This window comes from Histomonas meleagridis (assembly GCF_020186115.1).
Source record: "Histomonas meleagridis strain 2922-C6/04-10x chromosome Unknown contig_60, whole genome shotgun sequence".
Lineage (NCBI taxonomy): Eukaryota > Parabasalia > Tritrichomonadida > Dientamoebidae > Histomonas > Histomonas meleagridis.
Window position 1 is genome coordinate 155590 of NW_027150903.1, and position 20824 is coordinate 176413.

At 29.4% G+C, this 20824-nt stretch overlaps 6 protein-coding genes across 6 annotated transcripts; 4 read left to right on the forward strand and 2 right to left on the reverse strand.

The window, feature by feature from the left end:
- Window positions 1-802: 802 nt before the first annotated feature.
- Window positions 803-2050, forward strand: GO595_008177 (uncharacterized protein; the record flags this gene model as incomplete). Its single annotated transcript, XM_067921722.1, has 1 exon — window positions 803-2050. One exon carries the CDS (start codon window positions 803-805, stop codon window positions 2048-2050), a length of 1248 nt encoding a protein of 415 aa, XP_067771656.1.
- A 1380-nt stretch (window positions 2051-3430) lies between these two features.
- GO595_008178 (DNA replication licensing factor MCM3) lies at window positions 3431-5650 on the forward strand (the record flags this gene model as incomplete). Its single annotated transcript, XM_067921723.1, has 1 exon — window positions 3431-5650. The coding sequence occupies one exon, from the start codon at window positions 3431-3433 to the stop codon at window positions 5648-5650; it is 2220 nt and encodes a 739-aa protein (XP_067771657.1).
- An 852-nt stretch (window positions 5651-6502) lies between these two features.
- On the forward strand, window positions 6503-7363 carry GO595_008179 (uncharacterized protein; the record flags this gene model as incomplete). The annotated part of the gene is made up of 1 exon (XM_067921725.1): window positions 6503-7363. One exon carries the CDS (start codon window positions 6503-6505, stop codon window positions 7361-7363), a length of 861 nt encoding a protein of 286 aa, XP_067771658.1.
- Window positions 7364-8153: 790 nt separating this feature from the next.
- Window positions 8154-8867, forward strand: GO595_008180 (m7GpppN-mRNA hydrolase; the record flags this gene model as incomplete). The annotated part of the gene is made up of 1 exon (XM_067921726.1): window positions 8154-8867. The coding sequence occupies one exon, from the start codon at window positions 8154-8156 to the stop codon at window positions 8865-8867; it is 714 nt and encodes a 237-aa protein (XP_067771659.1).
- A 5694-nt stretch (window positions 8868-14561) lies between these two features.
- On the reverse strand, window positions 14562-16637 carry GO595_008181 (uncharacterized protein; the record flags this gene model as incomplete). The annotated part of the gene is made up of 1 exon (XM_067921727.1): window positions 14562-16637. The coding sequence occupies one exon, from the start codon at window positions 16635-16637 to the stop codon at window positions 14562-14564; it is 2076 nt and encodes a 691-aa protein (XP_067771660.1).
- Window positions 16638-17788: 1151 nt separating this feature from the next.
- Window positions 17789-18763, reverse strand: GO595_008182 (Pkinase-domain-containing protein; the record flags this gene model as incomplete). Its single annotated transcript, XM_067921728.1, has 1 exon — window positions 17789-18763. One exon carries the CDS (start codon window positions 18761-18763, stop codon window positions 17789-17791), a length of 975 nt encoding a protein of 324 aa, XP_067771661.1.
- Between the last annotated feature and the right edge of the window lie 2061 nt (window positions 18764-20824).

Sequence of the window (20824 nt, forward strand, 5' to 3'; positions counted from 1 at the left end):
TGATTCTGATGGCCAGGCCAGGCCATTGCACATTTGAGAGCACAGGATTCAAACATGTATATCATAATCGCATATACATTTGCCAAACATGCAAAATTTTATATCCATATGGAAGTATTTGCGAAGAATGCGCAAGAGTGTGTCACAATGGGCATGATGTAATTCAAATGGTGCCAAAGAATGGTGAAAGTTATTATTGTGACTGTGGAGCAGGTGAATGTCTTTTCCCATGCAAACTTATGCCAAAGAAACAAAATGCATAAACAAAAAATCCAATTTTTTTTAAACCAACATAGAATAATTTACAGAAATTTAGTTATACTGCTGATATAAGCTGTATCACACGTTTTTGATCATGTTTCTAATGTCTTCGAATTGTTATTAATAATCCATCTGTCTTTTTTAATAAGGACATGAAGTTTCATATCAAAGGTCTTCTCTTGAAATTTTTGTTTCAGCATAAATTATACAAATAATATAATGGAATATTTGTATTATCTTTTAACCTTGAAGTGAAGGTACTTTTTCGTGCCCTAGAATTTTCAAGTACAACGATTATTAATAATCAATATTAATATTGTTAAAAAACATTTCAAATATGAATGATTTGACTCTCTTCTATTTGACGATTATATTGCATTCAAAATATTATTAAACCAAATATATTCAAAATTGAGATTTCTCAATCGATTTATAGTATGATTCAAAAGATGTGTATCGTAGTATGGAAAAGGTTAATCACTGATTCAAAATTCCTTATCAACCATTCAAATTTATCGTACACCATTAGCCATTTCTTTTTATGCTTCGTTCATTGGTTGGCTTTGAAACTAAATTTGCAAATCCTATTGTTTCAAATTTTATGCAACTTGCGATCAAGTTTGATAATACAAAGTCTGTTCGTAAATCTCTTGACAATTTCCAAAAGATATTTGTTGGACTAAGAACAAGCGTTGTTAACAACAATTTCATTAAAAACAGAAAAGAGAATGAACCTATAAAATTACCTCTTTGGATCCAAGACTGTAAAACTGCATGTGAATGGATCTTGAAAAACCACACTCCAGATATTACTCATTCTCTTGCTAACATTGCTTTCAATGATAATATAGTTGTTGTGAATTCTTGTCATGCAGTCAGTGATGGAGGTTTCTTCATTAATTCATTAAAACATTGTCTTGATGACATTGATACAAAAGTTGACATAACAATTCCACCAATAGAAGTGCTAAAAGATGTCTTTAGTGAAGCTTATAAAATGAAACCTGAATTATATCCATTTGACAAATGCAGCTATACACCTCTTGAACTCAAACATCCACATCTCCATCCAAAGGGCAGTCCAGCCACTACAATTGAAGACCAATTTCCAGTCGAGAAATTAATGTGTTATGATCCGAAAACAAAACGACCAAAAAGTCTCACAGAATCACTTCATGTGTCACTTTCACTTGCATTAAACGCAATGAAAAATGACATCCATATGCCTCTTGCCATGCCATTAGTGTATGACATGAGACGATTCAATCCAAATCCAAATGTTAATTGGCAACATGGAAATTTTGTCTCTGTTTTAAACATCGCAACAAACGTAAAAGAGAATATGACAATTAACGAAATATTTGGATTGATAAGAGACGAAATGAATCGAAGTGGTAAACATCACGTCGCATATGCAGTCGATAATAATTCATATACACCATTACCGGAAACAATATTTGGCACTGTTTCTAACGCTGGTCCAATTAGAATACATAAGCCAATTGTCGATTTCCATATTCAGGCAAGATATGTTCCATCAGATGAATTCCAAGATGACGGAGCAAATGGAGCTGAAATTGCACTGTTTTCGCTTTCAAAGGTTTTCGATGATCGAAATATTTTGTTCACATCATTTAATTATAGACCAACCGCAATACCTGATAAAAAGGCACACATAATTAAAGACTCGATAATGTATTTCCTTAAGGAAATTCCACTGGATACAAAATACAAAGAAGCTTTCGATTCAATTAAAAACTTACAAAATAAGTTGGATAAACAATATTAAGTTTTATAGAATAAATAAATAATTTGATATATTAATGTATTAGTTATTGTTGTCTTAATTCTTATTGAAGTTCATAAAGTAAATATTTTTGATCATTTTTTCTGTAAAATTTTCCTAAACTATCTTTTTAATGCTTGTGGTGTACTTGGTTTCTGACCAAATCTGTGAGAAATTAAATAAAAATTTTTTCAATACAAAATTTTCCTACTTAAAAATTAAGGAATATTTGCTAGTTGTTTTTACTTTCTTCATCTATCTCTTGTAATCACCTTTTCTTTGGATAACTTCCAAATGTATTTTCCATTCCGAAAGAGCATTAAACAGGGTGCCCAAAAAATTTGGCTTTGCAAACTTATGAGTCAATCTTCTATTAGTGAAGAAGAAGAACAAAATGAACAACATGTAAACATAAAACCAACTATATTAGTTAACTTTTATATTCAAATTACTGGATTAACAGATGGAAATGCGTCTCACTTAATTTTTTTGGTAAACCCAACTATAATGGCAAATATATCCAGTTTGTTTAGAAGAAAATTTATGGAAGATGGAATAAAATCAAATAAAGTATTAATTGAAGGTTTTATAAATCCAAATGGAATTAAGACACCTCTACATATATATGATATATTTTTCAAGCTTTCTATGGGACAATTTGTTTCATTTGATTTAGATGAATTTTTCCAATTACTCAAACTTGCTCATTATTTTGAGAGTCCATTTATTATTAAAAGGCTTCTTAAGTTCGGACAAATTAATCATTCAAGTTTGCTAGGCTCCCAACGAAGTGGTAATTTTATTGAAATACCACAAAAAGAATCATCAATTCTCCTCCGTGAATTGGATCAAAGTTTTCTTCATTTGCCTTCGGTTGAAAAAATATCCATCTTTCTATGTGATATATTAACAGACATATCTCCATTTAGTAAATTTTTGAAACAGAGAATGTGTACACTTTCGCCTCAAGACATCATCAAAATGCTTCTCAGCAATTTTTGCAATTGGCCGAAAACAGAAATATTTGAACAATTTGTAATTTATTATGTTGAACAATCCGCAAAGAAATCAATGAATATTTTCTCAAAAGCTTGTAAACTATTTAAGTTTGTTAATTTTAAGTCAACAAGCATGTATAACCTCGAGAAAATTCATTCTTTGCTTCATGGAAAAGATCGCTCACAGCCAATATATGAGTATTGCGCATTTCCCGATTTTGAAAAAATTTATAAATCTCGAAAACATGATATCTTAAATTAAACATAAATCATATTTAGAATATTTATTTTTTGTTTTAAATTGGATTTTTTAGGTGAAAAAAAAGAAAAAATTGTAAACGGTCTCCGTGACGGTTTCCGCAATTGTAAACGTACTGCAATTTTTATGACTGAGCAAGTAACTCAATTCTATCAGCTTAGTACAATAGAAAGCGAACAGAATCGTGATGAATTCATCCAGTTTTTGGATGGAACTTCAAAGAATTTATCAGATGGAAATTATCGTGATTTGATTGAGAGAACACTCAAAGCCAATAAGAAGCGTGTTATTGTTAACCTTGATCACTTCAAAGATTATGATCAAAATTTAGCTCAAAATCTCATTCGAGAGCCAAGAAAATATCTTGAACCTCTTGAAAATGCAGTTAATCAATTTGTTAGCAATATTGGTCTTTCGCAAACAGCAAAACTATCAGTAGGTATAACTGGGTCACTTGGAGAAAGGTGTGTAACTCCTCGTAAACTTAGTTCCAGATTTCTTACTCAGCTTATTTGTCTTGATGGTATTGTTACCAAGACATCACTTGTTCATCCTAAGCTTCAAACAGCTGTTCAATATTCAGAACAATCTGCAACACATTTTTCAGTTCGTCAATATTATGATGCTACATCACTGAATGAACTTCCTTCTCGTGTTGCTCTTCCAACCACAGACATTCAAGGCAATCCTTTAGAGATGGAATTTGGTCTTTCTACGTTTGTTGATCGACAATTAATTACAATCCAAGAACGTCCAGAAACCGCACCAGCCGGACAAATGCCACGTAGCTGCGATGTAATCCTTGAAAACGACCTTGCGGACACCTGTAAGCCAGGGGACCGAGTGAAAATATATGGAGTCTATCGAATCATGTCTGGTCGACTTACATCGAATCCCACCGGCATTTACAGGGCCCTTGTCATTGCCAACAATGTCGAAGTCACAAATCAATCGCAAGGTGTTGAACTTACAGATGATGACATTAGTGCCATTCGTCGGGTCTGCAAAGAGAACGAAGATAACATCATTGACCTTCTTGGCAGCTCATTAGCGCCATCAATTTGCGGTCATCTAGAAACCAAGAAAGCTCTCATGGCGATGTTAGTTGGGGGCAATGAGTGTAATCTCGCAGATGGAACGCACATCAGAGGCGACATCAATGTGCTAATGGTTGGCGATCCATCCACCGCCAAATCGCAACTGCTACGTCGCGTAATGTCCGTTGCGCCATTAGCAGTGCATACGACAGGCCGCGGGTCATCAGGCGTCGGACTTACGGCATCAGTCACATCTGATCCCGAAACAGGCGAACGACGACTCGAAGCAGGCGCAATGGTAATTGCAGACCGCGGCGTTGTGTGCATTGATGAGTTTGATAAAATGGACGAAACAGATCGAGTTGCCATCCACGAAGCGCTTGAGCAACAAACAGTTACAATCAGCAAAGCAGGAATCCATACTTCGTTACATGCGCGATGTTCAGTTGTTGCTGCAGCTAATCCTGTTTGGGGCACGTATAATCCATCGAAATCTCCAATGGAAAACGTTGGTTTACCTGATTCATTATTATCACGTTTTGATTTGTTATTTATTGTTTTAGATTTACATGATCCACAAGTCGACGCGACAATTGCTGATCATGTGTTGAGGTCGCATCGATGGAGAGGCCGTATCTCCGAAGTTAATAATGGGGTATATATCCAAGCTGATCCATTATTACATGGAAATGACCAAACCGAATTATTGACGATCGATTTCTTAAAGAAATATATTGTATACGCAAAGAAATTACAGCCCGAATTACAACAAAGCGCTATCGATAAATTGGTATCGGCTTTCGCCGATTTGAGAGCTATCGGCAACAGAAAAACTCAGCCGATAACGCCGAGAGCATTCGAGACGTTAATACGGTTATCGACGGCTCACGCGAAGTTGAGGTTATCCGAAAAAGTGACAGACGTCGATGCCGATGAAGCGATTGCTTTATTGAAGTATGCGATTTTTGGTGATGTAGAAAGCGAACAAAAGAAGAAAAAGAAGAAGAAATCAAGTAAAAAGAGCAATAAAGAAGAAATAATCGAAGAAAAAGAAGAAGTGAAAATTGAAAGTAGAAAACCAAAACAAAAACAAAAAATATCATTCGAAGAGAAAAATAATAAAATGATGGAAGTGGTGAGAAAAATTGCGTCGCTTTCAACAGATCAAATGTCAATTGAAGAATTTATTAAGTTGGTTGAGAAGGAACAGGGATTCGCGCCGAATAAAGACGATGTAAAGAAGTTTATTGCGGATCATTCAGATAATGTAATGCTCGATGAAAAAGAGAAAAATATATTTTTCTTCTGAATAAAATGAAAACTAAAATTTTAATTTAAATACTAAAAAAGTTTCTTGTGAAGAAACAGAAAATTTGTAATATAAATTTTTACATATTCATTACAAAATAAATCAAAGATTTAACACATAAAGTTTATGTAAAATTATATTCATAAAATGTGGTAAAAGTATTCAGACTCATAATATTGCGCAAAGATATATGACGATGGCGATCTCCAATCAAGGAGATATTAGGGTGAACATATTCAATCTTAATCTTATCATCAGAGAAAATTAATTATAATTTAAGTGATGATAATATTGATTTATCAGTTCAAGAAATTATGAATTTATTTGATGAAAATATAATAACTTTTTGTTATATTCTATGATTGCATCTAGAGAAGGTTATATAAAGGTAGTTAAATTACTTCAAAGAAGAAAGATTTAATACTAAAGGTATTTATTTGTCTAATTTAAATTTTATTTTAATAATTTAATGTTTCAAAGATGTGCGTGTTTTTCTATTTCATTCGTTATAACAAGCTCCTTTTTAAAAATTCAATGGTTCGAACTGTGAGAATTTTTTTGACGGTGACGACATTTTTATTTTAGCTCCTATCGTTTATCGTTCTTAAATAAACGGCGCCCTCACTTTTTGAATATATTGTTGCGGGGGTCTTAACCCAAGTTTGACTAAGAAAGAAAGTTCTAATTTGAAGAGATAGATTGAATAGTTTATATTGATCAATTTGAATGTAACGTTCATACAAATTTCCAATTACGATGGAAAATCGCATCACTTTTCATATTGGATCTGATGATTACCTTGGCAAAATCAAAATCAATTTCTTAAAATCACCAGTAGCCTTCAATCAAATAATGTCCGTACCATTTCAAAGCAAAAAAGCCACAAAAGGTAATCCATCGATCAATATTCAGATTACACCAGACATTTTATCACAATTTCCTAGTTGCTTTGATATAGAAAAGTATTTTAAGCACACTATTACATTTCTTGAGTTCAATCCCCCATTACCACCTGGATATGTCAATAGTACGCTTTCATTTTATGTTTTCGATAGAGAAGATGGAGGTTGTGCACGTCGTGTTCCAAGAGATTGTAACAATGATAACTTTGGCATTAAAGTCAAGTTTCCTATTTCCCAAATATCGCCAACTGGATATACACCATTTTTAACATTTAATGCGAATACTATTCAAACACATTTTTGCACAGACATTCAATTTTATTATGTACCTGTTGTTGAAATTCTTGATAATTATTGTGGAGTAGTAACATTAAAATGTCTTTCATTTGATGCCATCGGTAATAGTTCGCCAATGATCTTATTCCAAGATGTTTTCCAATTTAATGGCAAGGACATAAAAAGTAGTCAATATTATCTTCATGTATCAGACAGCGCTTCAAATCCAACTAACAAAGCTAGACTAGGTAACATTAATGTAGCGCGTCATGGAGATAGTATAACTTATTCACAATTCAATAACTTGTTTGTATTTGGCGATGCACTCAAAGCGCAAGTATTAAAGCCCGAAATATGTAATAGAAAACTTTTCCATCGCTTAGAACTAAATGTAAATCAAGCTATCACTATTGAACATGCAGCATTGCATCATAATCGAAAGGAGCCTGAAAATATCATTTTATTTGGTGATTATCAATCTATATCCGGTTGCCCACTTGATTTAGGTGTTGAAGCATATGATGATAAATTCTAACCAAGAGGAAGAGTTTGTAATAATTATGATTCTGCTTTAGATGGAACTATTGAAAGGAAAATAGACTATGATAAGAGATTTAATCATTTGGTTGATATTGGTAAGATCTACATTGAGATAAAATTAGGTAAACTTCCGCCATTTATAAGATATTTAATGGTCGGTGTCGCACAATACAATAACATGGAGTTCCCAATGAAAAAAGGAGGATTCTTCAAATTATATGATATGGAATTGTTCGAATATATGAATTTCACGGTAAGAGAAAAAGGTTCGGGATGTGCAGTCATGATGTCCGTGTTATGGAAGATGGATAATGGAAAATGGGCTTTCTTACCAATGCATAAATCATTTAAGATACCTCTAACTGAAAAAGAAAAAGGATTACCGCCATTGTTCGAAAGAACGAAGAAATATTTAGAAGAATCAACGTATTTGGAAGAAATGAAAGCTGCAATGGATAAATATTATTAATTAATCACATTTATTTTTAAGATTGAATATTATTTTGGAAATAGAAAGTTTTTCGATTTTTTTTTTTTTTTAATTAAAATGAGTTTGTTAAGAGATCTGTTAACAACATTTTTTTCATTGATAAAAGTGGAAATGTGTAGATCAGTTGAAGAAATTTCTTAATATCTCGAGTGACATTAATAGTTTTTTGTAAACTTTATAGAAATGCATGGGAGTACGTTAAATATGCTCGAAAAGTGCTCTATCGGAAATAGAAAAAATGATTTGAAAAAAGTGTCGTGGATTTGAACGTTAAAATATATCCATAGTTTTGCAAATGGAAACTCATTGTCAAAAGCCAAGAACATTAAGCACAGCTCATGCAGAAGAATTATTTGCAAGGTTCTTCCTAAATGCACCACAAGAAATGCTATCAACTCCTCTTGATTTTTGTATTCTCCTTGAAAATGCATTTTATTATTATCATGATTATATGATCCATCAAAGGGCTTCACCTAAAGCATTTAAAAACTTTGCTAAAATCTTTTTAAAAAAAATTCCAGAATTTTCAAATCTTGTTCCAGAAATAGACTCATTAATTAAAATCCATGAAAACCATAGATTTTCTTCTAACGCAGCTGGATGTATTTTATATAATTCTTCACTTACACGTGTCATTGTTGTTCATCATGCGATCAAACCAAATTTTTTTTCGTTTCCGAAAGGGAAAATGGTAGAAGGTGAGTCATATATTGAAGTAGCTGCACGTGAAGTTCTTGAAGAAACTGGTATTGATGTATCTGGATTAATTAATGACGATCTTACTTTTACATATTCCAGAGAAAAAGGATCCATAGTACACATGTTTCATGTTCTGGGTATCCCTGATGATACTAAGCTTGAAACGCCTTCACCACTTGAAATATGTAAAGTCCGATGGGTAAATATTGAAAATATTGGAAAAGAAAAGGATTACTATCCTGATAACCCAACCCAAAAAATGCTTCCTCAGATAAAGAGTTTTATTGCTTCACAGAAAGAAAATTTGTAAATGTATTTAAAGTGATTTTTTTCCTTTAATCAAAGCCGAATTATGCTTATGAAAATGTTAATTAAATTACTTAATAAAAAGTTTTCGTGATGTTTTTTGTCAACTTAAAAAACATCAAATAAACTGTCCTTTGTAAAGAAATTATTTTTATAACCAAAACGTTTATCTTTATTTATTATAATCCGAGTTGTTTATGCCTCTATACCGCATTTTTTAAATTAAACTTATGCAAGTTCTAAAAGAAAAATGGGTTGTAAATGTTGCGAAGTTGTGAAGTTTCTTGTGGATTATTCCTTAAGATTTTCCTTTTCTTTTTAGATTGAATGCCTTCCGTTTGAGTACTAATGTCAATTTTCTGCTTATTCGAAGTTTTATGTATTGTTTCTTTTTGCTTTTTTCCAGCAATAGGTTTTGATTGTTCATGAATTGTTTGCTCAATTATTTGAAAAACCTCTTCACCACCAATACATAATTTTACTTGTTCATTATATAATTTGTCAATTCTTTGAAAGGCTTCTTCACCACCAATACATAATTTTACTTGTTCATTATAAAACTTACCTTTTTTTTGGAAGATTTCTACACCAAGGCATAATTTTAGATGTTTATTCTCCACAATTTTTTGTTGATTTTCTTCATTCATATCATTAGAAAATTTTAATTGTTCACTATTGTTTTGTATCATCTTTTGTTGGTTGGTTTCTCTTTCCACAAGTGGTTTTGTTTGTTCGTTTTTGTCTTGAATAATTTTCGTTTGATTTATTTCTCTTTCAATTATAAATTTTGGCTGCTCGTTATTCATTTCTATTTTATGTTGATTATCTTCTTTCACAGCATTCGGAGATTTTGTTTCTTCATTATTTAATGAAATTTTTTGCTGATTAGTTTCTTTTCCCAGAAGTAGTTTTATTTGTTCATTATTGTCTTGTACAGTTTTTGGTTTATTTTCTTCTTTCGCAATACCAATAAGTTTTGGTTGTTCATTGCTTTCAGAGAATGGTCCGCTTAAACCTTTTGGTGAAGCAGTAATTCTATTTCCAAATTGGTAATATTCTGGTTGATATCTATATGGAACAGGCTAATAAGTTAATAAACTATAAATGATTTTAATAAATACGAAATCATTTAAGAAAATATTTTGTTCTCTCAATTCATTTATGCGTTGCTCAAGTAATTTCACTATTTCTTCATTACCATTAGCTCTTGCTTTATCAAGTGGTGAATTAAATTATTTAAATAGTTTCCAAATATTTAATCAAAATTCTTTATATTTTGTAATAATATTATATAAAGCATATAAACAGTTGGAGTAAAAACATTAATTTCCTTTCTTTCAAGAAGCAATTTAACAATATCAGCATGATCATTTTCACATGCCCATAAAAGTGCTGTACTAAATATTACAAATAAATTCCAAATTAAATTTAAAAATTCCAAATAATTTTAATAAATTTTAAGCAAAAAGAAATAATATTCCGATAATTAACATTAATCTCTTTTCTTTCAAGAAGTAATTTAACAATTTCTGTAGCACCGCTTTGAGCTGCCAAAATAAGTGGTGACCAAAATAAACAAAACAAACGCAAACACTGCATAAAAAACACCGAAATTGAAAAAGATACTCCAATTGAACAAAATAAGCATTTGAAGCATTAATATTAATATCTTTATGCTCAAGAAGTAATTTAGCAGCTTCTGTACACCTATTTCTAGCTGCTATCAAAAGGGCTGAAAAAAATATTTTATATAATCAAAAATTATATAAAAATTTGAAATAGTTAAAATAAAAGTTAAACGTAAAAAGTAAACATCTTGTGTATTAACATCAATTCCTTTTTCTCCAAGAAGTAATTTGACTACTTCATAATTATTATATTGTGATGCTAAAATAAGTGCTGTACTCAATAATTTTATAGAATTCTAAATATAATATTGAAACATTACATAAATAAAACAAAATCTATAAATGAAAAATAAATATTTCGATCGTTGATATAAATTTCATTATGTTCAAGAAGTAACTTTACTATTTCTTTATAATTGTTTATTGATGCAATCATAAGTGCTGAATATAATAATTTAAATAATTTTCATATATTTAATTAAAAAATTATATTAATGAAATAAAATCTATATTAAATAATTGAACATCTTTTTTGTTAATATTTTTAATGTTATATCCCGTTTGATCAAGAATATATTTTACAAGTTCAAAATTACCTGATTCTGATGCAAAAATTAAAATATCGTTTGGAATTGAATATTTTTGAAGATAATGTTTCACAAGATATAAGTTTCCGATTTTAGCTGCTTCATTGATAATATATTTATCAATTTGCATAACTTCTTCTTCCAAAAATGAGAGAATTTCATAATTACCATAATTATTACAAACTACCCATAAATGATTATACTTTTTTGGAAATAATTTTGTAAGAGGAATTGTATGGTACTTGGCGACACTTCCTCTAAATCCTAGAAAATTCATATCATTATCATATTGTTCATGTTGTATTTTAACATCTTCATCGATTATTTCTAATTTATTTTCATAAATATATTTGAAAATGTCATTTCTATGAAACATAATTGCTGGTTCATATGCATTATCAAATTTAACATGATTTTGTTCACATAAATGAACAATTTCAATGTTTCCTCCTGCAACTGCATATTTACCAGTATTATCTAATTTAGCGTTATTTAATAATAAATATTTAAAACATTTTATCGATCCAAAAAATGCAGCATAATCAACCAATGAAACCTTCCATTTGTTAATGAATGAACATGTTTCATATAAAGATGGTTGAATTGCCTGATTATAATCAAAATTAGTTTGTGAAGATATTTCTTGAAGTTTTTCTACATTATCATTTCGTATTATATTTGAGATTTCTGATACATTAATTCCTTCTGCAATATATTTCTTATGAAGTTCATAATCATTAGCTATAAGTTTATCATAATTTTCTTTAAAATATCCACTAAATGAATCGCTATAATAATCTGTTTTATTTTCTTCTTCTGTTTTATAATGTGCAAAATATTTTGATCGAATTTTATTTGTAATATTTGAATCAATTAATTTCTGCTCAATTAACTGATTAATTAACCACCAAGATTCATGTGAGTTGATTCCTAACAAATATTTACTTAAAATATCAATGGTCTTTTCACTGCTATTTATTTCCTCTTCCTTTGTTTGGAGTATTTTTATAAAATTTATGTATAGTAAACCTTTATTTTTTTGTGAAATAAATGAAGAATATATTAAATTACATATAATAGAATTTAATGAATATACTGTATTTGAATCTACAAATTTTAGTACTTGCTCTATTGAGACATCCAAATTTTCTTCTGTTAAATCAAATATGATTTGTTCCAGATCATATAGAACTTGCATATTGGGAGATTTCGCCTTTGCGATGATATCTTTTTGATCTGATGAATTTCCTGTGCATGCTGATTCTTTTTTATTGTTATTGGAACTCATTTTTGTATATCGAGATGATTATTTTATTTTTGTCAAGGTGACTTAATTTAGCGGTTATGACTATTTCAAAAAATTCGTAACGGAAAAATAAAGTTAAGAATTTGCTTTGAAAAAATAAGGTAGTCAAATGACAAATTTCGATGATGCCGAAGCTTGTTCATAAGTGTAATTTAATGGGGACGCAAAGATACAAATGTTAAGGTCGATGTTATTTTTTCATCGAACTCATTATTTTCATAATCAAATTTTACTGAATCAATTTTCGTTTCACATAATAAAATCTTCATATTCTTATAATATATTTTAATAAAAAGCAAATAATATAAAAAATGTTTTTGTAAAGACATAAAAAATTAATTGTATGCTGTTATTCTTCGCAATTTTGGAAACTTCTTATTCCAAGTAATATTACTTAGATCTTAAACACTAAAAATATTATAAGAATCAAAATAACATAAATTCTCAACAGAAAATAAAAAATCATAATTTTATTTTTAACTTAGTATTTATCAAAACAAATATAAGTATTATATACATGTTTATTATTACTGAGGTTTGCATAATTCAGGATGCTTTAAATTTTCAAAATAAAAATGAACATTATCATCCTTAACAGCAAAAATTTGTTTCGATGTTTTTATAATTTCATTGATACCGCCTTCAACATGATGATGTAAGAAAACCACATTATTAAGTGGACCATTAAACACACCGCAATGATATAAATTTTTAGGGTATTCTACTTTAGGACAAGTTTGTATATCACTAAAATTATTTTTTTCTATTCTCTCTAAATCTTCTTGTCGAAATGGATGGCCCAAAAAACTTAAAGATGTTGCATCGATCATAGTAATATTTAACTTCTTTAAAAACTCATCATGACAAACATCCTCAGGAAGTTTACAATTAAATATTATATTTTCATATATTGGAAGCATTAATTCTACTGCTTTCCGTGAATAAAGATATCCGACTCCGCCTTGAAGAAATCCTAATGTTTTTGGATGTTTAACACAACAACCAAGAACAACTGGTTCTTTTAAAGGATCATATTCTTCTTCTATTGATTTATAAAATGATTCTAAGCGCTCTAAATTAATTGTATTATCATCAGTACTTCGATGAACCCATCGATAGTTTGTTTCATAATAAAAATATGAAAGTCCAAAATATGATTTTCTAAAAATATCAATACTTTTCCGATTGTATTCTCCATGTGGTATAATTTTAGATGCTATTATTGCGTATTGTTGTGGTACTTTAAGATTTAATATGTCGTCTTTATTCGTTTGAGTTGTCTTATTAACACTACGCCAATCAAGATATATAGCTTTATAACCATGCATTTGATTTAAATCATTGACAAAGTAACGAGACATCTCTTTTGGTTTGTTACTTTTTGGCATTGTGATGATGAGAAATAGTATTTTATTTATGTAGCCAGTTACGTTTTTATGTGTTTTGATTTTTATTGTCGTATATGTAATGTTATAATTCAATTTTAACATAGAATTGAAATTCCAAAGCCCCATTAAAAATAGAATGAGGTATAACACACGCAGGTAGTGCTTTGGCATTTCTAATTGAATTGGAATTGTTGGTCTGTTTTTCAAAATTATTGTGCAAAAATGGGCCAGTATCACCAGCCTCTGAATAATTGAAATAAAATTGGCTGAGTTAACAAAAATTAAATTGAATACATTTGAACACTTTACATAAACCCCTATCAAAAAAGGAAAATTTTTACGGGCCATCCCGTCACTTTTCAGAAGCCGAAAAAACCACATAAAGATGTTCCAAAAAATTTATTTACTGACCGAAAAGCTTTTTCCAAAAACTATGGGATACACCTTGTTAGAAATCAAATGCATTGAATAAATTCCTAATATAGTCCCTATATCTTGATATTAAGCTCGTGTTTTATAGTAATTGAAAGATCTTAGCGGTTATTTCATTGAAATTTGATTTTTTTTCAGGCAAAATTAACGATAAATTTCAGGCAAAATTCACGATAAATTTCATTTGATTAATTTGGTATTTTTCATTCCCAATCGAATGTCATTAAAAATGCTCTTTTTAATTATTGAAGCTTCTAAATGTTATAAACATCTACATAATTATAAAAAATATATTTACGTATTTTAAATTTTAATATATTCATTTATCCATATGCTAACGAAACATAAACATTTAACTTAATCTTCTTTTGTATCCACATCCTCTTCATCCGGCATTGGTTCGAAATGGACATCGAATCCTTCTTCTATATTTTTATTTTTATTAGTTTTCAAGCTATTTACAGATGGTTTGAAGCTTGAAATTTTTTCCTCTGGACTTCTGCAGCAGCAACAACAACATTTGAACCATTTATAGCAACAACTTCTTAATATCAAAGACGACAAGAAGAACAAAACATAACCCACCAAAATCAATGGCAAATATGGCTTCACGTTATCAAACAATTGTACGTAATGATTAACATCAACGATTTTCTTATTATCGAAATGAAATTCGTTCGACCAAGTTTTACCATCCAATGAAATCGATATGAATTCTTCATCTATTTTAAGCGTATATGGAACTTTACACTCAAGTGTTTTACTTTCGATATCTAATGCCTTTGCTTGGATAATGGTAAAATTACCAAACTTACAAAGTCCAGTGTTTGGAAGATGTTGAAAATCGTTTTTGAACTTTATGATCGCGGAGTTACTAAACATCGACTTCTCGACTGATTCAATAATTGGGAAATTCGAATCATTGTTTATTTTGTGTTCTTTGTCAGATATAATTTCTGTCGCTTCAGATATCGTATCGTCGTCAAAATCAGATTTCGTTTTACCATCATCAATTTCTTCTTTCTTTTTGGTGTTACTCGTTTTATTTTCATCAATAGTTTTGTTCTTTTTATTTTCAGCATCAAATATAAAATCGTCAATGTCGCCTTTCTTTTTGGTGTCATCTGTTTTTTGTGTTTTATCCTTTTTCTTATCAAACATAAAATCATCAAAATCAAAATCGAAGTCATCTTTCTTTTTCTTATTAATTGTTTGATCTTTATTTGTTTTCTCGTCATATATTACATCATCTTTTTTCTTATCTTTATTCGTTTTGTTCTTCTTCATATCGTCAAACATAAAATTATCAAAATCAAAATCGAAGTCATCTTTCTTTTTCTTATTAACTGTTTTATCACTATCTATTTTCTTATCATATATTACATCATCTTTTTTCTTATCTTTATTCGTTTTGTTCTTCTTTATTTCATCAAACATAAAATCACTAAAATCAAAATCGATTTCATCTTTCTTTTTCTTATTAACTGTTTTATCACTATCTATTTTCTTATCATATATTACATCATCTTTCTTCTTATCTTTATTCGTTTTGTTCTTCTTTATTTCATCAAACATAAAATCATCAAATTTAAAGTCATCTAAGTCATCTTTCTTCTTTTTATTCGATTTCTTATCATCGAAAATAAAGTCGTCAAGTTTAAAATCATCGGAATCTTTCTTTTCATTACCTAATTTTTTACCTTTTTTCTTATTGTTATCAAACATAAAATCATCAAATTCGAAGTCACCTAAATCTCCTTTTTTATCTTTGTCTGCTTTTTGTGTCTTCTTTTCATCCATAAAATCATCAAGTTTGAAATCATCAGAATCTTTCTTTAATTTTTTCTTATTGTCATCAAACATAAAATCATCAAATTGAAAATCGTCCGAAAATTCTTTTTTTCTTTTCGATGTTTTACCTTTGTCAAGATCAAATATAGAATCATCAAATTTAATATCATCTAGATCTTTTTTCTTTTTCTTTTCATTTCCCGCCGTGTCAAACACAAAGTCATCGAATTCCAAATTATTTCCTTTCTTCTTTTCATCGTCAAAATTTAAATCATTTTGTTTTTGAGTTCTTTTTGGATTATTAAAATCATTAGGAAATGGTGGGCCAATATCTTTCTTCTTGTTATAAATGTATGCACCTCCATTTTGTAATAAAGTCAATTTTTTATTAGGAATAATATCTTCCTTTTGAATTGAGTTTTCTTTTTTTATACCGGAAATTTTTGGCCTCTTTTCGCTTTTATTGGTATTTATTTTGTCTTCAAGTTCTTTCATGATTTCTTTTTGGGAATTAATCTCTTCATATTGTTTCTGTGAAATTTTTCCTTCTTTATGGACTTTAAATTCAGTGTTAGCTCTTGTCTCCTCTGTGAGTGAATTTCTTGATAATGGTACTGCAATACAAAAAAGGAGGAAAAGCATAACAATAACGTTCGATTTGCAAATCAGAGTTTTACGACAAAACAATAAAACGACGATACAAAAACCGATACTTAAACGTTCCTTCCCCAATCATTGGCGCCATTCATTTTCAATACCATTTGCAAGGAAATGTGAGGTGACCATCGAAGTATTCAAAAAGAGGGAAATAGAATGAATTTTGATCGTTGTTTCAATGGATCAAGAAAGAAAAGATATTTCTTTCATAGCACGGCTATACCATGAAATTTTTAGACAAGATGATGCAATCGAATGCATCAATAAGCTTGCGTTTCGTTATCCTGATTTTGATGAATCTGAATTAAACTTGTTTTTTTCAATCTATAAAGATTGTTTTGATTCTCTTCGTCAAACAATGAAAACATTAAAACATTCACAGAAAGTTGAATTCAAAGCAAAACATCGTCAAAAATGTATGTTATTACAAACACATTTACAGAAAACATATGAAAAATTTGTAGATCTGGTCGAAAAATTTTGTGACATTATTGACAACAATCTTTTTAAAGCCGCTACTTCCCCAAGATCAATTGCATTTTTACAGAAAACGAAAGCTGATGCTTACAGATATCTTTCCGAATGCAGTCCAGCTGATTCTGTTCAACAAAATATCAAAAAATCAAAGGAATTGTACGCTCAAGCAATGGAAACATGCGAACAATCCCTGCATTCATACGACTCATTATGCATGGAGACTGTTATGAATTTTGCGGTATTCGAGCATCAACATATGCAAGAGAGAGAAAAGGCAATTGAGCTACTAAAAAATGAAATTGATAAGATCAAACAAATTCCGATTGATGAAATGGATGATGAACAAAGAACAAATATAATGAAAGCTCTAAGCATCATGGAAACAAATTACAGTGCTTGGACCGGAAAATAATTTTTTTTTTTGTTTCTTGAACGTTTTTTTAATATTATTTCTGATAATAAAAATCGCTCTTACAAAAATATTTGTTGATGTTAAGAAGTCGCTAAGAGGCTAGGGAAAGTATAAAATGAGAAATCCACTGGTTTATCAATACTAAAAACATTAAATAACATTATTTACAAACTAAATGTTTAGTTTGGCTTTGACAGTTTCCAATTTTAATTCAATAGAAACAGTTATTAACCGTTTATGGCAAGTTTTACTCATTTGAATCATTTTCCCCTTCATAATGTTTTGCAGCTTGTTGAGCATCCTTGAATGGTTCGCAAAGCTTTTTAATGTAGATTGTTTGTTCAGAGAAAAAGTTTTTGAACCAAGGATGATCAAGAGCTTCAGCAGCTGTTATTCTTTTAATGGAGTCCATTTCCGTCATTTTCATTATTAAATCCTTTGCTTCATCTGATAGATTATATTGGTTTAGAAATTCAGAACTTATCCCTTTTAGTATCATTATATCTCTTAAATTTTCATTTTCTTGGTTAAAGGGGATAGCTCTTGTTAAAATATATATCATGAGAATACCAGCAGCCCAAATATCAACTGGATATGAGTAATTATCTCCTTTGACAATTTCAGGAGCCCAAAAACAAGGAACGCCACATTTCCAACTGATAGCAGCTGTCCCATCTTCCATAAGAGAAAGCCCTGTCAAACAAATTTGCGGATAATTATTAGCGTTTGATATGAGAACATTAGAAGGATTGACGTTCCGATGGACTAAAAATTTTTGATGGATAAACTTAATAGCATTTAAAACCTGATACATGATTAGGCATGCTTTTCCTTCTTCAAATTCTTGCCCATATGAGACACACTGGAAGATGTCTTGATCTTTCAGGTCAGTTACAATACCAAAATACGTGCCATCTTCGGATACAATTATATCAAGCGCATGAATAATGTGAGAACAGTCCATGCAAAGTTGCATAGCATTGATTTCGTTTTGGAAAAAAATATTGTTTGGGTGTTGATTTATAACAAACTTTATGGCAGCTAAGCATTGTTCATCATACAAAGCATAAAAAACCTTTGCGTAAGATTGATCTTGCTCTTGATCCTGATCCAAAAGATCTTGTTGATCATCATTTGAAAAGTAATCAATTCTTTTGATCTTTTTGTCATGTATGCTTAGGTATTTTTTTGTTTTTGGTCCAAATTTGATTGGAGGTAACATGCTTCCTGGAAGAATTTGAACGAAATGTCATTTTTTAACAAACCGATAACATCCTGTTTTCGAAATCAAAACCGTTATATTTAAAACGAATTTGAATTGTATAACCGATCAAATCACAAAATAATTTGACAATAATTTGCCATGATTTTAAACTTTGAAAAATTAAAGATATGAAAAATTTTCACATCAAATATTTCAACACAATTAAAATTTTTCTTTTTAAAATTAATGATAAAATTTTCGTATCAATGGTCATTTGTGCTTCATCTCATAGATAATTATTTTCAAATAGAAATACTTACAAAAGTTAAGGAAATTATTATACATGATAATTATAGAAAAAATATAAATGTTTAGATCAAGAAAATTAAACAAGAAAATTCATGTGCTTAGATTAACACAATAAACAAAAGCCAGAATGTAAATATTTTGTCATTTAATAGGTTTATTTTTTTTTGGAATGTTGGTACGAAATGGTCTCACTTTTACTCACACCACTTTTTGTATAATTTACATAATCGGGCACTCAAAAGAAATAACCGTCGCTATACTCATATTTTTTCAACACAATATTTTGACAACTAAAATTAACCAAAAAATCCATTATGTCAAAATATCGATATCTTTTCAATAGTTTACGTCATATATAAACCATTCAATTAAGCTAAAAAGAAATGACATCACAAAATAATTTTGATTTTAATAAAAAAATTGAGCCATCGCTTTATGAAAGATGCTCATTTATAAATCAAGGAAATGTTTCATTAATTGATTATACAGCATTTTTTGGATCAATTAATTGTTTTAAATATTTACTTATGAATAATGCAAATATAATAAACACAGGTAAATATGCAATTGCAGGTGGAAATATTGAGATTATTCATTTATGCGAATAAAATAATTAATCATTTGAAGATGCATATGAAACAGCAATATTGTTCCATCAAAATGATATCTTTTATTATGCTTATGAAAATAATTTAGAATATCGATATTTGAAATGTGCTCAATCCAACATGTCCTGGGGGGACCTACCTAATCAACAATTAGGTTATCCTAAGTTCCCTCAAAACATTAATGGATGGGAGGTATATTCAAAAAAACACAATGGGGAAGTTCATCAGCAAATAATAATAATCAAAATTCGGGGTGGGGAGATCCATCTACATCACAATGGACAAACTCTCCTTGCGCATCACAGTGGAAAGATACCAGTTTAAGTTCTTCCAAAGCACGAAAACGTATTACATTAAGTTTATCGTGCATTACAAGTGGAAATTATGAAATCCTTTCATTTTTAATCAACGAGGGAATGGAAATCAATGAGAATATGATTAAAAAAGTGATGGTAATTTATGTCTTGTAAATCACTTTCTTGCAAATAAGCAAATACCAACTGATGTTTTATTATATGCTTCTGAAACAGGAAACGTCGAACTTGTTAAATATATTCTTAATAAAAAGGAATTATATGGATATAATATCCAAGAAATTCATATGCTTTGTTTAAAGCTACAATCATGAAATCATTAGAAAATAGTAATAATGAAATAATTAATATACTTATCGAGCAAGAAGGAATTAATAATATCAATGATTTGATTTATTTGCATTGCTTAAAATTTGTTTTAAATATTTCAAGTTTTAATCAAAAATTTGAAATTTATTTTAAGAATTTCAGGCAACACTTGTAAATGAATTGGATATGTATCATACTAAAATGCTTAAATTACTTTAGAGGAAAAAAATTAATATTAACTTTCAAGGTATTTAATTCGATATTTTGGAATTTGATTTTATCATAGAAAATTTATATAAATTATTTAATAAAACAGCACTCATAATTGCAGCTAATAAAGGCTATACAGAAATTGTTAAATCATTTCTTAAACAATCAGATATTAACATTAATTCCTATAATTTTTTTTCAATATGTTTATGATTTGCATAAATAATTTCATATTTCAAAATTAAATTATTTGAAACTGCACTCACACTTGCAATTAAAAGGTTATATAGAAATAGTTAAATTACTTCTTGAACAAGAAGGAATAGATA